The 21622-nt window shown below is 41.8% G+C and overlaps 1 protein-coding gene and 1 pseudogene across 2 annotated transcripts in view; both read left to right on the top strand.

Annotated features, from left to right (window-relative positions):
• USP48 (ubiquitin specific peptidase 48) overlaps positions 1-21622 on the top strand; it is a 725601-nt gene that overhangs the window by 371450 nt on the left and 332529 nt on the right. For both annotated transcript variants that reach the window (XM_078642611.1, XM_078642612.1), the window contains exon 16: positions 4220-4344. In XM_078642611.1, coding sequence (XP_078498737.1) covers positions 4220-4344 — 125 coding nt within the window. The remainder of the gene's footprint in view (positions 1-4219; positions 4345-21622) is intronic.
• On the top strand, positions 10496-15591 carry LOC144756449 (uncharacterized; annotated as a pseudogene).

Genomic DNA, 21622 nt, shown 5'->3' with positions numbered 1-21622 from the left:
TTGCTTCGCCAGGGAGACTTCTTAGCAACCATAGACCTCAAAGACGCATACTTTCATATACCAATACACCCTGCTCACAGAAAGTATTTAAGGTTCACCATTCAGGGACAACACTACCAGTTCAAAGTCCTACCATTTGGTGTCACAACAGCTCCAAGAGTGTTCACCAAATGTCTAGCTACAGTGGCAGCACATCTCAGACGGCAACACATTCATGTGTACCCCTATCTGGACGATTGGCTAATACACGCGCCAACAGCCCAGCAATGTGCCAACCACATGTCAAAGACCATACATCTCCTGCACAGTTTAGGATTCTCACTAAACTACCCAAAATCACATCTACAACCCTCCCACGTCCAACAATACCTGGGAGCAACAATAGATACACTGGCAGCAAAAGCATATCCCAACACAGCACAGATCAAGGGAATGCAAACGTTGATACAACAATTCAGACCCCAACACTCACTACCAGCTCGAGTGTTTATGCAGCTAGTAGGCATGATGGCCTCGTGCATATTCATAGTCCCTCATGCCAGGCTACATATCCGTCCGCTCCAACAATGCCTAGCGAGGCAGTGGAACCAGGCTCACGGGCAATTAAAGGACCTAGTGTTGGGGACCAGTCGGGCATACAACTCTCTGCATTAGTGGAATCCACAAAACCTTTGCAAGGGACGACTGTTCCAAGAGCCTGTCCCACAAATAGTGTTATCCGCGGACGCATCCCTGATAGGATGGGGAGCCCATGTCCTACACTACACAGTACAATGACTCTGGACTGTACAGCAAAAGAAAATGCATATCAACCTTCTGGAATTGATGGCAGTCTTTCTAGCCCTAAAAGCTTTCAATACACACTTATGCAACAAAGCTGTGTTGATCCGGACGGACAACATGACAGCTATGTATTACATTCAAAAACAAGGAGGGACACACTCACCACAGCTCTCGCACCTAGCTCAAGCAATGTGGAAATGGGCCATTCAGAGGAACATGTTTCTCATGGCAGAACACCTCCCAGGCAAGGACAATCAAGCAGCAGACCTGCTCAGCAGGCACAGCCAACAGATGCACGAATGGGAAATTCACCCCAAAGGGCTCCACCCATTCTTCCAGAAGTGGGGACACCCGGAAATAGATCTGTTTGCCACAAGCTAAAACGCAAAATGCCAGTACTTTGCCGCCAGGTTCCCACATCCGCAGTCGCAGGGCAATGCGATATGGATGAACTGGTCAGCCAAATTTGCGTACGCTATTCCCCCAGCTCCATTAATACTGCTAGTGGCACGCAAAATGCGCCAACATTCTCTGACGCTAATCCTAGTTGCTCTCACATGGGCGAGGCAACCATGGCACACAACGTTCCTAGAACTGTCAGTGGTGCCTCATCAAAGACTGCGACTCACACCCAGTCTTCTAACTCAGAACCATGGCGAAATCCAACACCCAGACCCGCAACAGCTGAACCTGGCGATCTGGCTCCTGAAATCCTAGAGTTTGGATACCTCAACTTGCCTCCAGACTGCATGAATATTATCAAAGAGGCAAGAAAACCCACTACCAGAGCATGTTATGCATCAAAGTGTAAAAGTTTCGTCATTTACTGTAATAACAATGACATTAACCCACTTGATGCTTCCACTCAAAACATCATTTGCTATCTCTTGCACCTACGTTGCAATTTAGCCTATTCATCCATCAGGATACATTTAGCTGTGTTTGCAGCATATCTGCAAAACAGGCAGCACCTTTCACTATTTAGGGTGCCAGCAATTAAAGCGTTTATGGAAGGACTTAAACGCGTAATTCCTCCAAGGCACCCACCTTCACCAGCCTGGAATCTAAACGTTGTTTTAACCAGACTTATGGGACCACCTTTTGAACCACTACACTCATGCGAACTACAATTTCTTACTTGGAAGGTGGCTTTCCTTATTGCCATTACTTCGCTTCGAAGAGTTAGCGAGCTGCAAGCCCTAACTATTCAAGAGCCATTCATTCAAGTACATGCAAATAGAGTAGTTCTCAGAACGAACCCTAAATTCATGCCAAAGGTGGTATCCCATTTCCATATAAATCAAACTATAGAACTGCCAGTGTTCTTTCAGAACCCACAGACAGTAGCCGAAAGGGCTTTGCATACTCTAAATGTCAAAAGAGCTCTGCTATATTACATAGACAGAACTAAGGCATTTCGCAAAACAAAACAGTTGTTTGTTGCTTTCTCACCACAACAGAAAGGTAACCCTATTTCAAAATCAGGTATTGCCAGATGGATAGTTAAGTGCATCCAAATATGTTATTTAAAGGCAAAACGCACCTTAACAGTCCCCCCTAGGGCGCATTCCACATGCAAGCTAGGGGCATCCATGGCTTTCCTAGGTAATATTCCTTTACACGAAATTTGTAGAGCAGCCACATGGTCAACCACACATACATTTACAAAACACTATTGTGTAGATGTACATTCCAAACAGCAAGCTGCTGTAGGCCAGACTGTTCTCAAAACTCTCTTCCAGACTGCTGCAGCTGACACAGGTAGCCACCGCTAGGGGAGATACTGCTATACATTCTATGCACAGATATGAATTCAGCAGCCCACATGCCTCGAACGGAATATGCTACTTACCAGTATGCATCTGTTCTTGGCATGTAGGGCTGCTGACATTCATATCGCCCACCCACCTCCCCAGTGCCTGTCGCAGCTGTAGCATTCACTCTTTGCATGGACATCTCTTCTGTACTATACTCCATCTCTGCCACAATGGCGAAAAACAATCTGGGGATGGAGAGGATGCCCATGCGCACTGTAGTCCGAGGGAGGAGCCACCTATCTCGTGATACTTCGAAGACTCTTCCAGGACAACAATGTGCAATCATCCGGACCCAACACTAGACAGCGATCTATGCACAGATATGAATGTCAGCAGCCCTACATGCCAAGAACAGATGCATACTGGTATGTAGCATATTCCTTCTTTCTTACTACTGTGGCCAAATTTATGAGTTCATGGGGGAAAGTATAAATTAATTCCAGAAGTTATAGTTTATATCGAGAATGAATGACTCTGGCATGGCTCTGTTTTAATAATTGATTCTGAAGAACTCGAAGAAAATGTTTGTCCCTTCAAAGGCTACATCATGGAATCGGTCTTTTAGCAGGATCTGCTTGAAGGACAAATTTCCACATGTGCCACACCAACTTCACATATCTGCTGTAACAGACAATATAACTTTTCTCCTTCCTTATTGGGATCCTGCATAATGTATCCTATTTGTGATTGCTAAATGACAATCTCATGATGTAACAAGTAAAGATTTTTACATGTAATTATATCTTTCCAGCCTGCATATTTTATTTATTTTGTACCTTAACTTGATTCTTCGAGCAACCCTTTGTTTGCATGTTTTGCTTAAAAAAGGAATGGGTGTATTTTTATTATGCTTTAAAACATTTTTCTATTTTAAATGTCAGTAGATGATGCATGATCTTCTTGGACCCGTAGGCATTTCCCAAAGGATGGTTATAATTCAGACATCCATTAGGCAGAACTGCAATTGCAGTATACAAATCTTGGTTTCTCCCTTCACTGGCCTTCGCCATGACTCTGAGTCAGAAAGGCAAATCCTCCAGTCCGAAAGATCTCTACTAAACTTTAACCTCCTAGTATACCAGCACTTCAGCTTGTCAGAAGGAATGATGTAGCCCTTCAGTTGAGCCAATAAAATGACCACAAGAAAAATGTCTGTAATTACCAGTGCTTGTGCAAACTACTTAATTCACTCTATCATCTGCTGCTTAATTGCCTTAATTATGGTATTTGCCAGGTTACTCTTCCTTCTGCGAAACCCCTGTGATTATTGTCACTTAAAATAACTATCTGCTGGGAATGTGTCCTCTCTTAAAATGGAACGAGGCTTGCTTAGTATGAAGTTCTGTGAAAATCTTAATGGAACAAACAATTTGTTCTCCATTAATTATGTTGTATTTATGTTTTAACTTTTGTGTTTTAATTGGCGTGATATACACATACCATCACCTATCACCCGCCAATTATGTTGTATTTAGACCTAACCCTTTACTTGCCCTCATAGGTAATTATGTTTTGTGAGACACTGTCTCTGCAATGTATTTGTTGCTTTTTTAAACATTCATGGCTTATTATGGCAAACAAATGGCAAGATTATTGATTAGTGCATTTTTCTTTGTTAGGCGGACTATGCATATCAGAAGTAGAAAGGAGGATTATTTCTGAAGAAGCCTGGAAAAAACTCAAGCAATATTTTCCAAAAGCCCCAGAATTCACGTTTGACCAAGGCCCCTGCCAACAGTGCCAGGTATGCACACCAGGGTGCTTGCGTCTGTACAAGATTTATGCTATCTTGCAATTTATTCTGTAGCTTGTCAGCAAATAATTCTGGATTTAGTTTATTACATTCGTCCCTAATAAAGCTTATAGAGACACAGGGTGTTCATTTAGGTTCAAGGTAATTTGGTCCGCAGCTTTGTGATGCGACTGCTGCTTGCACAGATCCTCCAGGTTTGAAATTACTCCTATGAAATGCTGAACAGAGTATTTCTTACAGTGAGACAGAGAAATACAATTTGGTCGATTATTTATCATTACTTTAAAGTTATTTTTTTTAGCTGAACATTTATTTTTGTTTCTTATGTTATTTACTGAGCTTAAAGTCAACCGTTTCGTTTTTCAGTTTTTTCAAGTTTATGCTAGTTCATGTTAGTCCTTTGGTTGATGTTTCTTTGTTTCCCCTTTTTGATCTATGCATATGAAAGATCCTTTCAAGTATTGTCCTCTTTCTGCTCCCCAAAAACTGTGCATTGTGAATGTATGGACTGCTTTATCATAGCAAGAAAATGGTTTGAATTGCGTGCCCCAAATGCTCATGTTTTCTATAGTGCGAACAAGACCCGGTTGGGTATCAGAGAGCTTTACAAGTTATATAGTATCAACAGTTGTAACAACAGTGTAAAAAGACATTGAAAACATAAAGAAAGCTAGTAACCAGACAAACAGCTCCATCTCATAATAACATGTGGAGCGAATGAATATAAGAACGATCATGCTCACTTCATTCAGAATAGTTGTAAAGGTCTGTTGCTATACATATTAGATTCCTATTGTGTCATAAGCTGCTGTCCTATCACTAGTAAACTAACTACCTGCTAGGCGGTGAGGTCTATTAGGATATAGCTTGTGATCACGCCGGAGGGATCTCATTTCACACTAGTCAACCTATTCGCTACCAGAACACGATGTATTTACTCTGCCGTTGATTATGGTAGGAATTTTCCCATTAAAAAGTTCTTGAAAATTGCTGTGGCCTGGATTCTACTAATATTTGGAGGAAGTGAGTTCCAGACTCTAGGAGTGGCTTCGGAGAAAACCCTGGCGTGAAAGATAGGAGGTTTCAGCCCCATGTCTCTGGCACTCCGAGAGGATCTTTCGCCTCCTGATATCTCAATTTTCTGAGCTAGGTACATCGCAGTTTTGTAGTAGTGTAGTGCTTTGTGAGAAATACATGTCCATTTAATTTAATTCTGACTTCATATGTGGTAGCCAGTTCAGAGCCTTCAAGTGAGGCGAGATGTGGTCGTATTTTCTTGATCTGGCCTGGACTACTAATTTAAGGTCTGAGTTTGTGATGAGTGGCTTCAATTTTCTAAGATAGCTCAAGTGAAAGCGGGCATTTTTTTCCATAGAGTTGATGTGGGTTTGCATGTTTAGGTTTTTGTCAAGCGTAATTCCAAGAGATTTGGTTGAGTCAACTAGGACTGGGTTGCAGTTTAGAGCAGTGATCAGTTTTGTCCATTCCTTGACATTTGATGAACTTTTGGGAGGGGATATTAAAAGGAATTCCATCTTTTGCAAGTTTAGTTTAAGGTGATTGCTAGTTAACCATTGTAGGGTCACTTTTAATGGATCATTCATTCTCTTGATCTCCTCCAACGAGGAAATCTTGTTTTAGATCTGGGGGCTATCTGCATATTTGTGATGGGAGATGTTCGCGTGCTGTAGAATTCAGTTAGTGTTTGAATGTAAAGGTTAAATAGTGATGGAGATAGTGTTGAGCCTTGTGGGACTCCAATAGAGTTAGGGGACGGTGATGATAGTTCCTGGTTAACTATGAATCTTTGCGTTCTGTTCTGCAAGAAGGATTTACACCATTTTACCACAGTTCCCGATGACTCCATCCTGTTCTCTAGACGGACTAGCAATGTTTCATGGATAACCGTGTCAAAAGCAGAGGACAGATCAAGAAGAACTAATAGACATGTTTCATTGTGGTCCCATTCCCAAAGGGCATCATCCACCATGTGAAGTATCGCTGCTTACGTGCTGTAATCATGTCTGAACCCTGAATGGCAGTCGTTAAGTAGGGTACATTTAGCTGTGTGTTTGCTCAGTTGTTGTTGCCCACATTTTTCTAGCAATTTGCTAATAGCTAGTCTCAGACTTCACCTTTCTTTGTTTAGCAATCAATTAAACCAAGGGTTTTTATCCTTGTCTAGTATTCTCTTAAGTTTTAAAGGCGCAATTGTATTTTTTATATTCGTCATTGTTGAATTATAGTATTCAATAATTTCATTCATGTTTACCATGTTAATAGGTGAGAATAGATCCTTCTCACATCTTCCTACTAGTTGCTGATTCCTTAAGTTTCTATTGTCTCATACCCACCTCTTAAGTTTGACGTATTGCGTCATGTTTTGAATGGCCAATATTTGGAACTTGATGATGTGGTGATCCGACCAATTGCAAGGAACCATTAGGTTTATTTTCACAGCCTTGTCTCTAGAAATAATCCAGTCTAATGTGGAGCCTTTTGATTGTGTCTGCCTAGTGCAGGCTTGTGTGAGATTCAATTCTGCAAGGAATTCCTTGACAATATTCACTTGTTTATCTTTAGGGTCATCTCAATGTAGATTGAAGTCACCTAGGAATATATCATTGGACTTAGGGGAAGAATGTGCAGTAATGTTCTCCATTAACTGGTCTATGAAAGAGGCATTGATACCGGGAGAATGGTAAAATGCATGTAGTTAGCATTGCTGATTATCTACAGTACTTTCAGAAAGACCGAGGAATTCATAGGAGTCAAGAGGATCCTTGTGTAATTGGGTAACTGAGAGAGTTGAACGGTGTATGCAAGCTATACCTCCTCCTGTTTTGTTTAGTCTGTCTAGCCTCACAATGTTATAGTTAGGAGGAACCAATAGATTCATACACAGTGACAATGATTCGGTGAGCTATGATTCAGTTAAGTTTGTCACGTCAACCTCATGACTAATGATGAGGGCATCAAAGTCTGAGGCATGTTTCACGGCTGATCGGCAGTTAAGTAGTAGACATAGTAGTGGTCTTGTTGTTTTCCCAAGCTGTATGACTTTTTTACTGGCTGTTATAGGTACTTTTTTCAGATTATCAAGGTTGAGTTTTCTATTATTGGGCAAGGGGGCTCTATTTGCATTGATTGGGACTGATCTGATTTTATTATCTCTAGCAATGGGGAGAGTGGATGTAGACTCATAGAATCGAAGTAAGACTTGGGTTTCATCCTCCTTTATAAATTTGAGATACTTTCGTGGTCAATTTTGTCTATTTGTTAGATGCATGGATATCCACTTTGGCTTGCGTTTGAGATTTTGTACTGCTTCTTGACTAAGCTTAATTTTAGATTGAGTATTGTCTGTGAAGTGTGTGATTTTCTTCATTTCTTGTAGTGCATATTGAATGTCTTGATATGCACTGTTGAATCGTACTTTAAGAATTTCCATTTCCCTCTGCGGAGATGAAGGAGGACTGGATGACCACTCTGGTCCAGTTTGTGGTTTGTTTGATAAATCAAGATCCAGTTGCTTAGGATCAGTGACTTTTCCAGTGATAGTTCTTTCTCTATTCAGGCTGGTGACTGAGGATCCCTTTAGGATAATCTGTGCTAAGATCCGGTTGTCATGTGAACTGGTTGTCGTATTTGCAGGATGAGAGCCTTGTATGGGTAGTGGTGTAGATGCTGGTACTGTATAGAGACGTTTAGATGAAGGGTTGCTCTTCTTTTCATGCATTTGGAACCTCACATGCATGAATATTCTATGGGAAGCAAGAAGTTTGACAACAAATGTGCTGCGCCATGAAATCAAAAAGAACAAATGATGGATGGGAATGCTGAACAAATCAAACATTCACCCCGATCACAGATCTGGGTTTAAAATCCATAGTTGTTTTTTTGCTCACCACGCCAACCCAGTTTGGACCCAGCCATTTGCAAATCATTCTTGGCCCTGCTCCCCAGTCAAGACCGAACTGCCAGGCCAAGTCATCCCTGGATCTGAAACAAGCATCTGAGAACCAGTTTTAAGGTATCACCCCATATCAGCCAGACTAGCTCGAAATCACTAGCCCAGTAAGCACGGGACCCACGTCTGGGCATACCCTTCCCACTTAGGGCGACAAACACAAAAAGAACAAATAATGAATGGATGCTGCACAAATCAAACATTCACCCTCAGATCTGGGTTTAATCCATCGATTTTTTGCTCACCACGCCACCCCAATTTGGTCCCAGCATATGCAACTCAGTCTTCACCCTGCTACCCATGGAAACAGTCCAGCCCGAACTGTCCGGCCAGGCCATGCCTTCCCTGGACCGGAAACAAGCATCCTGGGACTGGTTTCAGGATATTGCCCCTCATTTTGTCTTTTGATGTCTTAACTGTGACGGGTATGCCCAGACATGGATCTTGTGCTCATTGTGCCACTGGATTCAAGCTAGCCTGGCTGATGGTTGATACTCCGAAACAGGTCCCAGCAACAACAACAAAAAACAGTTGTTTTAACCCACATCTGTGACAATTATTTATGTTGATTTTTTGCCATGCAATCGAACGCTCTTGAAATGCCATGTGATTAGCTTCGCTGTCAAATGGAAACTCAGCTGCTTAATATCCTGAGTGTAGAATACGGTAGAAAAATACATATCTAGAAGATAAATGATATATAGAATGCCTCCAAATCTGTGTTTACGCAGAGTTGGAAATATTGCTATTCCAAATTGGGAAACTGACAAATATTTATATGTATACTAACTTTTCACTCGTTTATCTGTCAGATCTAATGCTTTTGGTGCCTTTAAATTTACAGTGAGCTAAAAAACGGTGATGGATCAAGCCCTGATCTGTTGACTGGGTAGGAGTGTTCTGATTAACTCAGATACTCTGTCCATCACCACCCCCTTTTTGTAATTATTTAAATTTACATGTCATTATAAACAATTGGGTATTCCCAAATGGTCCCTGGACCTGGGTATCGGTTATTATAAAGAAAACAATGGCCCTGGACCAATTATTCAAGAAGAGTTAGATTAACAGAATTATCAACTTATTTGAGTTTACATTAATCAGCTCCCAAACGTCTGTAAATCGTGAAAATAAATGTGCAGAAAAACCACTAAGTATTATTACAATATATATATTTAGTCATTTAAAGGAATAATCATCAGAGGGTCAAGAAGGTATGAAAACGTTCTAGGGAAACGTGTAAGAAGGAGTGCTCAAGTGTATATATAGGAGTATATATAGGAGTCAAGAGAGCTCAAAGTGTGTAGAAAAGTAAAAGGCATATATTTACAAGACTGTACAAAACTGAAATCCAATAAACAGTTAATTGCAACCAGGCCACATGCAAATTGTTCCTTTAAATGACTAAATACATATATTGTAATAATACTTAGTGGTTTATCTGCACATTTATTTTCACGATTTACAGATGTTTGGGAACTGGTTAATGTAAGCTCAAATAAGTTGATAATTCCGTTAATCCAACTCTTATTGAATAATTAGTCCAGGACCATTGTTTTCTTTATAATAATTTAAATTTACATGGGAAGATAATGTGAGAAATACTAGAAACAAATTCATAGTTCTGATTATTCGCACATGGTTTTGCAACTACAAGTCCCCACCTGCAGATGCAGATCTCATTGTGTGCTATAACCAGGGCTCCACTCATCCAATGCAAATAAAAGCTCAAAAGACTAAAACACAGGGCCAGATTCTTAAGAGTACAGGACCCAGAACTCTGGTAAACACGCTCACCTGTTAGGCACATTTGTCAGAAAATTGCTAAATGCTTAGTTGTTCAGACAGTAATTTGACTTAAAGATAATCATCACCCTACCATATATACCACCACACCAGCTACCCCCTGACTCAACACTGAATAACCCTAATGGGGCACAGTTCCTCTTAGGCTGGAGGAAGGCTACTTGACATAGGCTGTACCTATTTATTGACAGAAGTTTATTCCGATAACACTGAAGTACTGCTGAACCCTTTTCTGTTTATTGGCGCAACCACATTTTTCCATTTCACTGTATATTAACCCGAAGTCCACGTTAAGTGTACTAGACTTATTTGTAACATATAGCCATACAACCAGAGCATGGCTCTCTGAAGTGGTCCAAAGGCAACATGTTGGCCCTGTGTGAAATATCAAAACCAGTTTTCCTGACTGAAGAAAATTCCCAGGTTGTGCCAATCAGTGGAAACCTGATTAGGGTACCTGTTGAGCTGTGCATAAAATTTACTTTAAAGTCCTGTCTCGGGAATTGACCATCTTCTTAGCTTTTAAGCTAAACCAAACCCTTCTTTGATTGCTTTCTCTCTAGACTCTTAGTTCTGGCTCTCCAAATCACATTTGTCCCCAGGAGAAATTTCGAATCCATTTCCCATACACAGTATACACCCTACTTTTACAATTGAGACTCCATTTGCCAATCACAGTTTTAAAGTGTACTTTAAGATGCTACATGGAAGAGGCTCTGGCACTGTCAGATGGCGAGAATAGGAACAAACTTGACTGCTCAAGGAAGTAAAACATAAGTTATTTTAAGTAAATGTGAGGATGGATTATTGATATCTACATTAAAGTGTGACCCCAAAGTTGGCCGTGCCGAAACTGCAGGCTTATGCTCCTCTTATGTGAGAAGCTGTTGGCAGGTGGCCCTTCAGGGTGCCTGACTGGGCAGGATACCTGTGTCAGGTAGTAATGGTGTATTCTATGCACAGACATTCACAATGCATGACCGCAAGCATTTCATCATTTGAGGTTCTGTGTGCCGTACATCTGGATATATGGCGTGCATGAACACTAACATTGAACTGAACCCATTAGCTGCAGGCTTAAAAATCCTTCTGACTTGGAAACCTATATGAACTTTGGCATTTGACCCCTCAGCTCATTCCATAAAGGCATTTAGCAGAGTGGCTGAGCAGTCCCACGATCAACCAGGACAACATCAGCACCGACAGCCATGGGGGATCTACCTTTCAGCAAGCGCAGCCCCAGTGCCCTTCCCTTGCGCAGCCTTGGATGCCTACTTGTCATGGCCAGTTTCTGAGGCCCAATTGTCAGCAGGCTGCGGGGTCCTCTTCTGAGCAGCAGCTGCAAGACCCGAGCTTTCAGCATCGATGTAAAGAGACACCCTTTCCAAGGCAGCAGTGTTCGTCGTCCTCTTTTCAGTCGCAGTCCCCGGAGCCCACCAACCATTTTCGGAGAGAGGCTTTTATAAAACAACATCTGAGCGGCACTACATTTGAGGGCCGGTCAGGTCAGCCGTGTCCAAAGCAGGAGTTCCTGAGATCCACAGATCTCAAGCTGCCAGAGCAACCTACTTTTCAGCAGATGCAGCGCCATGGAGGTCCATACGAGCAGACACAACGCTCCGAGTTACACCCACCATTGCACACCAAAGACTCGTCTGGTTTGGCTCCTTATGTTCAGCAAACGTTCAATACCGGTGTGTCCCTGGACAACAGGGTGCCTACATTCCCTACTAGTAGATCTTTGGGAAAACCACCTGAAGACTTACACCGTAGTGGATCCGCGTTACAGAACACAATGATGGATTCATATCCAAAAGGAGCAGTTTCCCATACAATGTTTCAGGGTTTAAACTTTTCAGAGAGGCCTCCGTATAGTGCTGCACTCCCATCTACCTCCCCAGCGGCTCAGTGTCTTGTTAGCTCATGTTAATGTTAAAATGTTAAAAATGTCTTGTAAAGCGCACGTACACCAGGCGGTTTCATGGCGCTGTCGGAAAACAAACCACCAAAAGCATAAACCGTTTCCTAGGAGAACTTCAGATGTAGGCTTGCTCAAACAGCCAGGTTTTGAGTGATTTTCGGAATTTCAGGAGATCATAGCAGGCTCGGATCTCCAAGGGCAGGGAGTTCCAAATCGGGGGGCGAGAACAGCGAATCTGCAACCTCCAAGGCGCTTCCGCCTGAAAGTGGGGGTGTGGAAGAGTGAGAGGTGTGCCGAACGTAGGTTGCGAGAGGGGATGTGCCTAAGTATCAGATTGTTGATAAATTTAGGGCTTTGTTGTGCAGGGATTTAAAAATCAGACAACCGGTTTTGAAGATGCAGCGTTGGGGGATAGGGAGCCAGTGTAGCTTCTTCAGTAAAGGGGAGGCAGATTGCCATCTGGGTTGTCGTAGTATCAATCTGGCTGCATGATTCTGGACCATTTGGAACCGCTTTTGCAGGTAGAGAGGCATGCCCAGATAGGTGGCATTGGCGTAATCCAGGTGATATAGAACTGTGGCTATCACAACCTGGATGAGGGCTACCTGTGTGAGGAGGCGGTGGATCTTCCTGATTTTTCGTAGATGGAAGAAGCATTTGGAAACTACAAGACCCACTTGTATTTTCAGTGAAAGATCACCGTTTAGCGTTACTCCGAGTGTTTTTGCCGAAGAGGAAGGGGAAGGCGGACAACCCATTTCTGGGGGCCAGTAGTGCGGGCCCCAGAACTTTTGACTGTCTCCTGTAAGAACAAGCTCCGTTTTTCCAGGATTCAGCTTAAGATGGTTTTGGTCCATCCATAATTGAATGAACCTCATCATGACCTGAAAATCGATGATTGATCTGTCAGTGTTATCAACCATGAAGACTAGTTGGAGGTCGTCTGCATAGTTGTGGACGGTCACCTTCCTATCTCTAAGGGCTTGAATCAGAGGGAGGATGTAAAGGTTGAACAGGTGAGGGGAGAGGGAAAAGCCCTGAGGGGCACCGCAGGTGATTCTCTGCTTGGGGGCCAGCATATTGTTTAGACGGACGGCCTGCGACCTGTCCTTCAAGAAGGAGCTTATCCAGCTGGCGGCTGTTCCCTGGATCCCAGCTTGTCCGACACGGTCAGCCAGGATGGTGTGGTCGACCGTGTCGAACGCTGCAGAGAGGTCCACGAGTATCAGAGCCTGAGGGGACCCACGGTCTGCACCCTTACGGGGGGTATCCAGTACAGCTAGGATAACTGATTCTGTTGAGTGGGCAGGCCGAAGGCCCGCCTGATGTGGCTCTAGATAGTTAGACTCTTCCAGAAAGTTAGAGAGACATCTAGCAACGTGTGCCTCCAAAACGTTCGATAAAAAGGGTAGTAGGGAAATAGGGCGGTAGTTAGACATGCAAGAGGGATCGGCTCAGATCCAGTCCATCAACAAAGTTCTGAAAGAACCGGTGGTACTGGCCCAGCTGTGCCACTGGGGGTGAACCTCTGGTCTCTCAACAAATAAGTGCACTACAGATTAGTTATTCGCCATCATTGCAGTCAGTTAGGGTGCAAATGTATGTCAGTTCTCCGTCCTGGCTGCCGCCTGTCATTCAGAGTCAGGGTAACTGTCCATTACCCAATCCAGATCGGGCTAATGTGCCAGGTCACACTTCATACACCCATTCAAACAGTGTGTCAAGAAAGGATGCATTTTCATTTACGCAAATAGGTAGGGCGCCATTCAAAGACCATCCTGCGCACCTTAATCAGCCAGACCAGCTGTTTACAGAAGGCAGTAGCTTACCGGTACAAGCTAGTAATTCTTTCAGATATTCAAACGAGTCACACATGCAGGCAATAACTCCATTCCTAAGCCAGATAGTGCACAAATTAACGGTAACATTCGCTTGCCTCAGTCAGATAAGCTACAAATGCAGACCCTTCCTCAGTTACTGGCACAGGAGACTACACAATCGCAATCTATCACCTTGTCTGGGCCTCAGAGGATACCTGTGCAAAATGAAGGTTCATTGGCCCAAAGAGGTCATCCCACAGCTACTGCAGAGAAGGCATCAATTCAGAGCTACAGCTCGATGCCTTACCAGGAGAAGTCAGTGGTGCAGACGAACCAGCAGTTCGCTCATTTAGACAGACCTCCTCTTCAAAACAGCCAGCAGATTCCCTATTCAGACAGCATTCGAATAAAATATGTCCCTCCATCTCTCACTCCCGAGTTGCAATCTGTTCAAGGAAATTATCAACTTCCATATGCTAACAAATCCCCTGCACAAGATGACCAGCGTTTTTCCCATCCGGGGATGGCACCCTTACAATTTATCAATCGCTTGCCTGAACCAAGAAGTGCAAGCTGAACATCCATGGCCCCAAGGCAGTGGCATCCAAATGCTGAGCATTTTCGGAACCTTGGTTCTCCTTTTGTTTGTACCAAAGTGGTTAATAGTGGATTTGCAAGTCAGCAGGACGATGAATCTATTCAGCGGAATCAAGATGTGATATGGATCTCAAGGCTTTTGGCAAACACCAGGCAAAATCTTCAGGGTCGCTGTCCATAGCTGAGGCCCGTGACCTTGTACTTTGCTCCCAAAAGTTGGTGTGGGAACTCAGGACAGTCTGCCAGTTGTTACTAGAAAATGCAGAGAACGAACAAGTTTAGTCCGAGGTTGACCTACAAGCAGCTAACATCCACACGGAACTGCAGGACAAAATGAAAGCTCTTAATTGCCCGGATATATTGAAGGGGTGAAAAAAAAAATTGGAGAAGATTCAGAAGAAAATACTTCATATACAAAGAGAGAAAGAAGAGACGCCGGTTAAAAAAGAGGAAGCTGTGGGGGCATCTGAAAGGGAGGCGAAGATTGATAAGTGGAGAATGAAGTGTATTCAAGAGGTGCACGAGAAGAAAAGGGAACGGGAAATAAAAGCTGCTGCAGACAGTGTCTCATCTGAAGTACTGAAAAAGCAAGGAGACACTAAAAGGATGATCTCTGTGCTGCGTGCCTTGGAAAAGCTCAGAAAGCTAAGAAAAGAAGCTGCAGCTCGAAAAGGTATTTCACCTCCAGCATCAGCAGATGAGATCTTTGAAAATCACATCAAGAGGCTAATGCTCTTAATCAAAGAACTCACAAAACTTTATGATGCAGAGGAAAGAGCTTTGCGGGTTATGCTTGAAGGGGAGCAGGAAAAAGAGCGCAAGATAGAACGGGAGAAAAAACAGAAAAAAGAAAGGGAGAAACTACTGCAGCAGCAGCATGAAATTAACTGCATTCTTTTTGGGAACCCAGAAGAGTTGCCACCTGACCACCTTCTACATCCATTCAGGCAGTATTACCAGCTGGCAGAGCACTCTCTTCAATCGCTCATTCGATCAGGAACGAATGGGACCATTACCTTTTACCTGCAGACCATCCTTGTGGAACCTGCGTTCCTCCTGGCTGGGTCCTACCCAGCCTTCTGACCAGCGACGCGTGGGCAGCTGCTGTTGGACAGACAGACTGATGTGCTTGTTGGACGCAGATATCCTTTTGCATATCCTAAACAGTGATCTTATTGCCATTTGTTGTGGTGCTCATTGCAGGACAGAGCAACCTTTTTGTTCTACACCTTTGTGCTGGGGATCAACATGTTTAAAGACTGATGCCTTGACAGACCATCTCTATACAGCCAGCATCAGAGAAGTTAACTTTCTTTGCATAAGAAAGGTGGTGTTTCATTTGCACCGTTTTTTTATATTCAATGATATGAACACTGCAGTGTTGTCTCCTCCACTCCCCAAAGTATCTTTTATAGTATACAAGATTACATTGAGTTCACAGATATCATAATTCCAAGGGAAAGAAAATACTGCATTTATTCATATTGGATTTTGGTCAGTGTTGTTTTTCTTTGAACTAAATGTAATCCTATTGATGTGTATTTTCTATCACCCTGGATGAAGGGCCATAGTCTTTATTCGTGGTAACATAAATGTACAGTGAGAGTGGCTGAGACACCTAAGAATGTTGCTGACCAGATGCATTTGTTAATAGCACAAGAGGCAGAAGAGGAAACCCCGTCTTCATTCCAATGTTAAGAACCCACCACAGTGACCCAGCTCAGATTCAAGGGCCTAGTAACTGCATAGAAAGGAAGTAAAAAAAAAACGTAAAGGCTTCATAATATCTAATTGTTCAGTTAAAGGTGGAGCAATTGAAGTAACTGTGCTTACGTTAAAAATATTTAATATGGTAGTAAATCTTTAAACAATCAAGACAGCGATTGAAACACTATATGGATCACTCCATACAGAGATGACACCACTTCCGACGAATGGTCAAACCTATAATAAAACACACCATAAATGTGTTCAATATTTACTAAAGTAAAATGAAGTCACGATCATTTATCTAAAACACTTTATTAAAGCTACATGACTAGCCTATCTCTTATATTAATCAAAACATTCTAATGACCCCCCACATTCAGTTACGTTACCTTCTACAATTATACAGAGTCTGGTTGTCGAGTTAAACATTCTGATTCCTCTATAATTTTTTCTTGGTGTGTCCTCCTGTCCTTTCTGGTAGTGAAAACTCCTAATATTGAAAGTGTCCTTTGACTGCGGATCATTCAGTTTACATGGTAATAAAGAGCACACTAAGAATTAGTGACTCGTGAGCATCCCCTCAAAGTTGATGGATTAAGGCCACAAGTCTTCAGTTTCATTCATAAACAGAACTAGCATCCATGGGTTATAATCAGTTGCCTGTCTGTTTACACCCTTTAACTGCAAGTAGACTCACAACATCATTGCTAATATGCTGATTTGGAACATGTTTAAATAGAAGACAAAGAACCTAACTTAATTACATGAGTTACAGTGAATTGAAAGGTTGCACACTCCATCCAAGGGTAAACACATTGCTGAAACTTAAAAATAACTATCAAAAGCAAATTCAAGAGTGCTGTAAACACTCAAGGATCAGACAGACTACAAAGAGGATTAAACACAGTGCGAAAGTCGACCTACCTTGATATCAAAACCCACCTGTGAATCAGCTACCCGGGCACCAGGCCCCCTTTTGCAGGTCACCTTTCATTTGCATTGGTTCCCCAAGACCAACTTTCTGTCTGCTGAGATGCTCCCATTATGTGGTGTTACTTACTCCTAGCAGCAGTTTCTAATGGAAACTTTATCCTGCAGATGCCTTACCTTAAGAATATTCACCAGACTTTGGACTGATTCAGTGAAGCGTTTCCCCAACAGTAGCTCCCCAGCATGGCCAGGTGACATCATGTGGCTCCAGCTGCAGGTCTGCCGACTGGGTATGACGTCATTGTTGATAATGGCACCAGCATCAGTCCTGATATTTTTTCCATGCCCCAGTGAGGCATGCGGAGAGGATCCAATAGAGCATCAGCTACAAAAACAGTACAAACATGGCTGCACACCATGAGAGCTTGTTATGTACAGCACATGCTCCTCATGAGAGGAGGGAGGGCATTGAGGGATCTGTAGGAAGACTATATATCCACCAGAAAAATGGTTACTGAAGGGAAGTAACATTTACTTCTGATGAATACATCTTCGTCCCCACTCAGTGCCATCTTGGAGTGTTCTGCTGCGGAGGGTGATCCTGGGAGCAAAGTCTGAGAAAAATGGCTTACTTTTTTGTTGTGCTTTCTTTTTTGCAGTTATTTGTTTCTGATTCTCCTTCATGGCAAATGTTACTCCTAAATTCTATCTACCTCACATTATATGCGGTATCCCAGACCAGTTTAGTTGGAAAAAGGTAGCTCTTCATGTGTAAAGGTGGCATTGCATAAGTACATTTACATTTTATTTTAAAAGTAACTTAAACCGATTTAGAAAATACATTTCCTTAAAAAACGTAATTTATTCAGTCCTTTGAAATGGTCATACTTTAAAATCTAACCGTAAGGTTTTTCATATCTATCTATATATATATATATATCTATATATATATATATATATATATCTGCAACTTCTCTTTTCTCTTTCACCAAGGCAGGAATAGAGCAGAACCACAATAATGGAGCTGAGGTTTTTTTTCCACCAACAGTGCAAAAAAGATAAATATCAATCACCAGTAGGTATTTATAGTTGGGACCTAATTTCCATAGGAAAAGCATTTTTTGTTTTGGTAACAACTTTGGCGCCATTTCAGGAATCACTTCAACTGCTGTCTTAAACATTTCAGGGTAATCCATCAAGCGGGGGCTGACAAAAGGAGGAGGGAGGTCCCAAAACATGTTTTCCCCATTCAATTTCCCATATGGATTTTAAATACGATTACAGCCCCAACTACTGGATGGAATGACACCAAATTTGGCAGAAAGCTAGCTCTTGGTCAAGAAAGAGCCCTTTTTATGGTTCGGTGTAAATCTGCTCAATAGTTTTTGAGATGTTATAGGAAATTATGTAACTATATAACTTGCGCCATCGCCATGCAGAGCTAATTACTCCACATATTACATCATTGATGACATCTTCTATGGTATAATTGATCTCATCATTGTAATTTTTTCAATGAAATTATTGATGGAAAACTGTGCATGGCGAGCGTGCGAGTTGTAGTTACCTTAGGGCGCGAGTTATAGTTACTTGAAATTTTCCTAATTATAAAAGCTGAATTTCTATGGTTTTGTAAGTGTAAATTCAGTTCCTAACTATAACGTCCATGTAACCTTTGTTTTTTTTAAATGTATATATATAGATCTATATATATATTTTGCCGTAAGGCACAAGGGCAGTGGCAGCCACCAGGGACTGACCCCTGGTTCTGGACTCTAACACGCACGAAAATGGCTTGTGAGGGAATAGCAGAACAAAAGGGATGCAGCAGAATGAAATAAGCATCGCGCACCGAAGGGAAATAATTGTGAGGCTGTTTTTGACTACAGGAACCAGAAGGCTCTATAATGTAGTTCATCGCAACATCCACCAGAGGGTAATCACGGAATATATAAAAATGAGCAATGAGTTGGCCCTGTTAGTTTGAATACAGCCCCTTGATGCTTGCCATGCTCCTCCTCTGAAGAAGGCCAAAGGTTGGCCGAAATGCATAAGGACAGCGGAGCTCCCGAACAGTGAAAATAAAAGCTTGGAATTCACCGCGATGTGTGCGGCTCACTCTTTCCCTTCCCTCTGGGAGAGGCTTTTGTAATATATATGTGTGTGTGTGTGTGTGTGTGTGTGTGTTAAAATAACTTTCCTTTGACTCCTCAGTAAGGAACAGAACGGACTCCACTTATTACGTGCTGCAAATCTTTATTTTGTGCTTGCTGCCACCATGACGCGTTTCGGGTTACACAAAGCCCTTGATCACATGACATGCTCAAGTTTTTTTCTGTTTTTAAAGTGACACCGTGCTTAGTAATAAATAAAACTGAAAAACAGACTGACATGTTCTCTGTTTTCAAAAGTACAGTTATCATGACTTACAGTACATATTTATAAATCGTTGATTCCCTCAGCATGTGCTAAAATATTCTTAAAATCCTTATTTTATAAATTCAATACAAACACATGTTAAAAGGGATACACATAATGGCACCACAGGTTGCTGCCTCTACTGCATCTTCTAGCTGCTTAAATGCAACGTGACCATTTTGATTGTCAATATTTTTCAATCTCATCTTGTGCAAATTTGCTAAATGTAAAACAATAGTTGTCTAAATACATATTGTTAAAGCAATAAATACACAATATAAAATGTGGTCATGTCACAGCATTAATGTTCAAGGCTTATACTTCTGTTGTTCTCATTGAAAATTATTTTTATCTCTGGATGATCCAAGTTTGCCTATGTGTTCCCTTAATTTGATTATTTAAACCTTTTTAAGACCCACACATTTATGTGTGTTTGGGCACCAAAGTACAGTACATGATATGTGCAAAATGTGCTCTAAAAGAGCTTAACGTGTCACCGTGCCTAGTGCAATGTTTGTTTTAACAGTGTACCATGAGCCCATGGACCTACTGATAAAAACAGAATTTCATAAAAGGGTAGAAGGGACAGATTAATAATACTTGATATATTTACATGGTTCTGTTCTCGGTATGGAGTATTATTTTCAGAGCCACGTTTATAGATCTTCAGTTCAGCTGTCTAGCTCCAAGATATATTTTGTCTCAAGTCTCCTAAGTATTGCATCTCTGTTTCCTCCCCGTCTTAACAGAGGAACACTATAAACTACATAATACTTCAACTGATTTAAATCATTATTATGTATTTCGTTGAAGTGCCGGGCTACCGGATATGAGCTATCGTTATTTCTAATGGCCCGTAAATGCTGCAATATTCTCTTGTGGACTTGGAGACTAGTACTACCAACATATCAGTCATGCACCTACTAAATCTTTCGTCCAGACACTTACACATCCACTCATTCTTCAATATGTAAGACATATTTAAACTTTATAGAAACAAAAAATCACTGGATGTTGTTATCAGTGATGTCATCAGTGATGTCACTGACCATGTCATGAATGATGTAATATGTGACATCATCAGCAGTGGATTGCGGGTGCGCGATATATAGTTAGTGCAACTAACTATATATGGAATTTCATTGGTTTTATGTCAATAAAATGTCCAGCTAACTATATATGGTCTCTAACCTATGGTTTTTGCAGTGAATTTTCAAGGTTTTGTAAATGCTAATTCCTAACTATATATGGTCTATAACCTATGGTTTTTTCAGTGAATTTTCAAGGTTTTGTAAATGCTAATTCCTAACTATATATGGTCTATAACCTATGGTTTTTTCAGTGAATTTCAATGTTTTTTTAATAGCAAATATCATAAGCTGTCGAATGTCAAGTACGTGGTAAGTAAAAACATTTTCGTGTTTATGCACACTGATCTGCTTTGAATGGTGCCCCCCCCCCCCCTCATTTCTATTAGGAGTACTCTCTCTTTGCAGATAGTGAAAGGTAGTTAACGCAGGCCTTTGCCCCGGTTGTAATCCGTCGTGCCTGCTTCTCTCTCCATTTGATTGATTGTTATCCAAGTATTTACTGTTTTAGAATTAGTTCTCTTTGGTTCATTCTCTATTTACAAACAAACACAGAGTCGCAATACTCTGTTTAGTCTTTGCAGATAACGAAAAATCGTGTAAAAAAAAAGAAAAGGAATCGAGTAAAATCAGTAGGCCACTAATGGGATCTCTTTTTGACCTCGCTAAAATAGAAACATTAGGAACAACCCCTCATGACAAATACAAAACTAGTGAGATGAACTGAACTTCACACAATGATGGCTGCAAAACAGCTCGGCTCCGCCACCCACCCCGCCCAAAATAACGATAAAGAGCGGCTGCCATGATTGGTTGCGGAATGGCCACAACGGAGCTACGAAATGGTGGTGCTCTCATGCTAACCCCAGCTTCAGTCTGAAACATCCAGAAACACTGTAGACTACCAATTCGATCAGTTCCGGTAGCGCCCCAATGTAACCCGGTAGAGAAGAACTAGCCCTCCCCTCTTTGACTGATGGTTCTTGTTGCCTGTCCCTTCTGTTGTCAT

The sequence above is a fragment of the Lissotriton helveticus genome, chromosome 5_1 (assembly GCF_964261635.1).
Source record: "Lissotriton helveticus chromosome 5_1, aLisHel1.1, whole genome shotgun sequence".
Taxonomy (NCBI): Eukaryota; Metazoa; Chordata; class Amphibia; order Caudata; family Salamandridae; genus Lissotriton; species Lissotriton helveticus.
The sequence above is the reverse complement of the archived record's forward strand: the minus strand, read 5'-3'. Positions and strand labels throughout refer to the sequence as shown.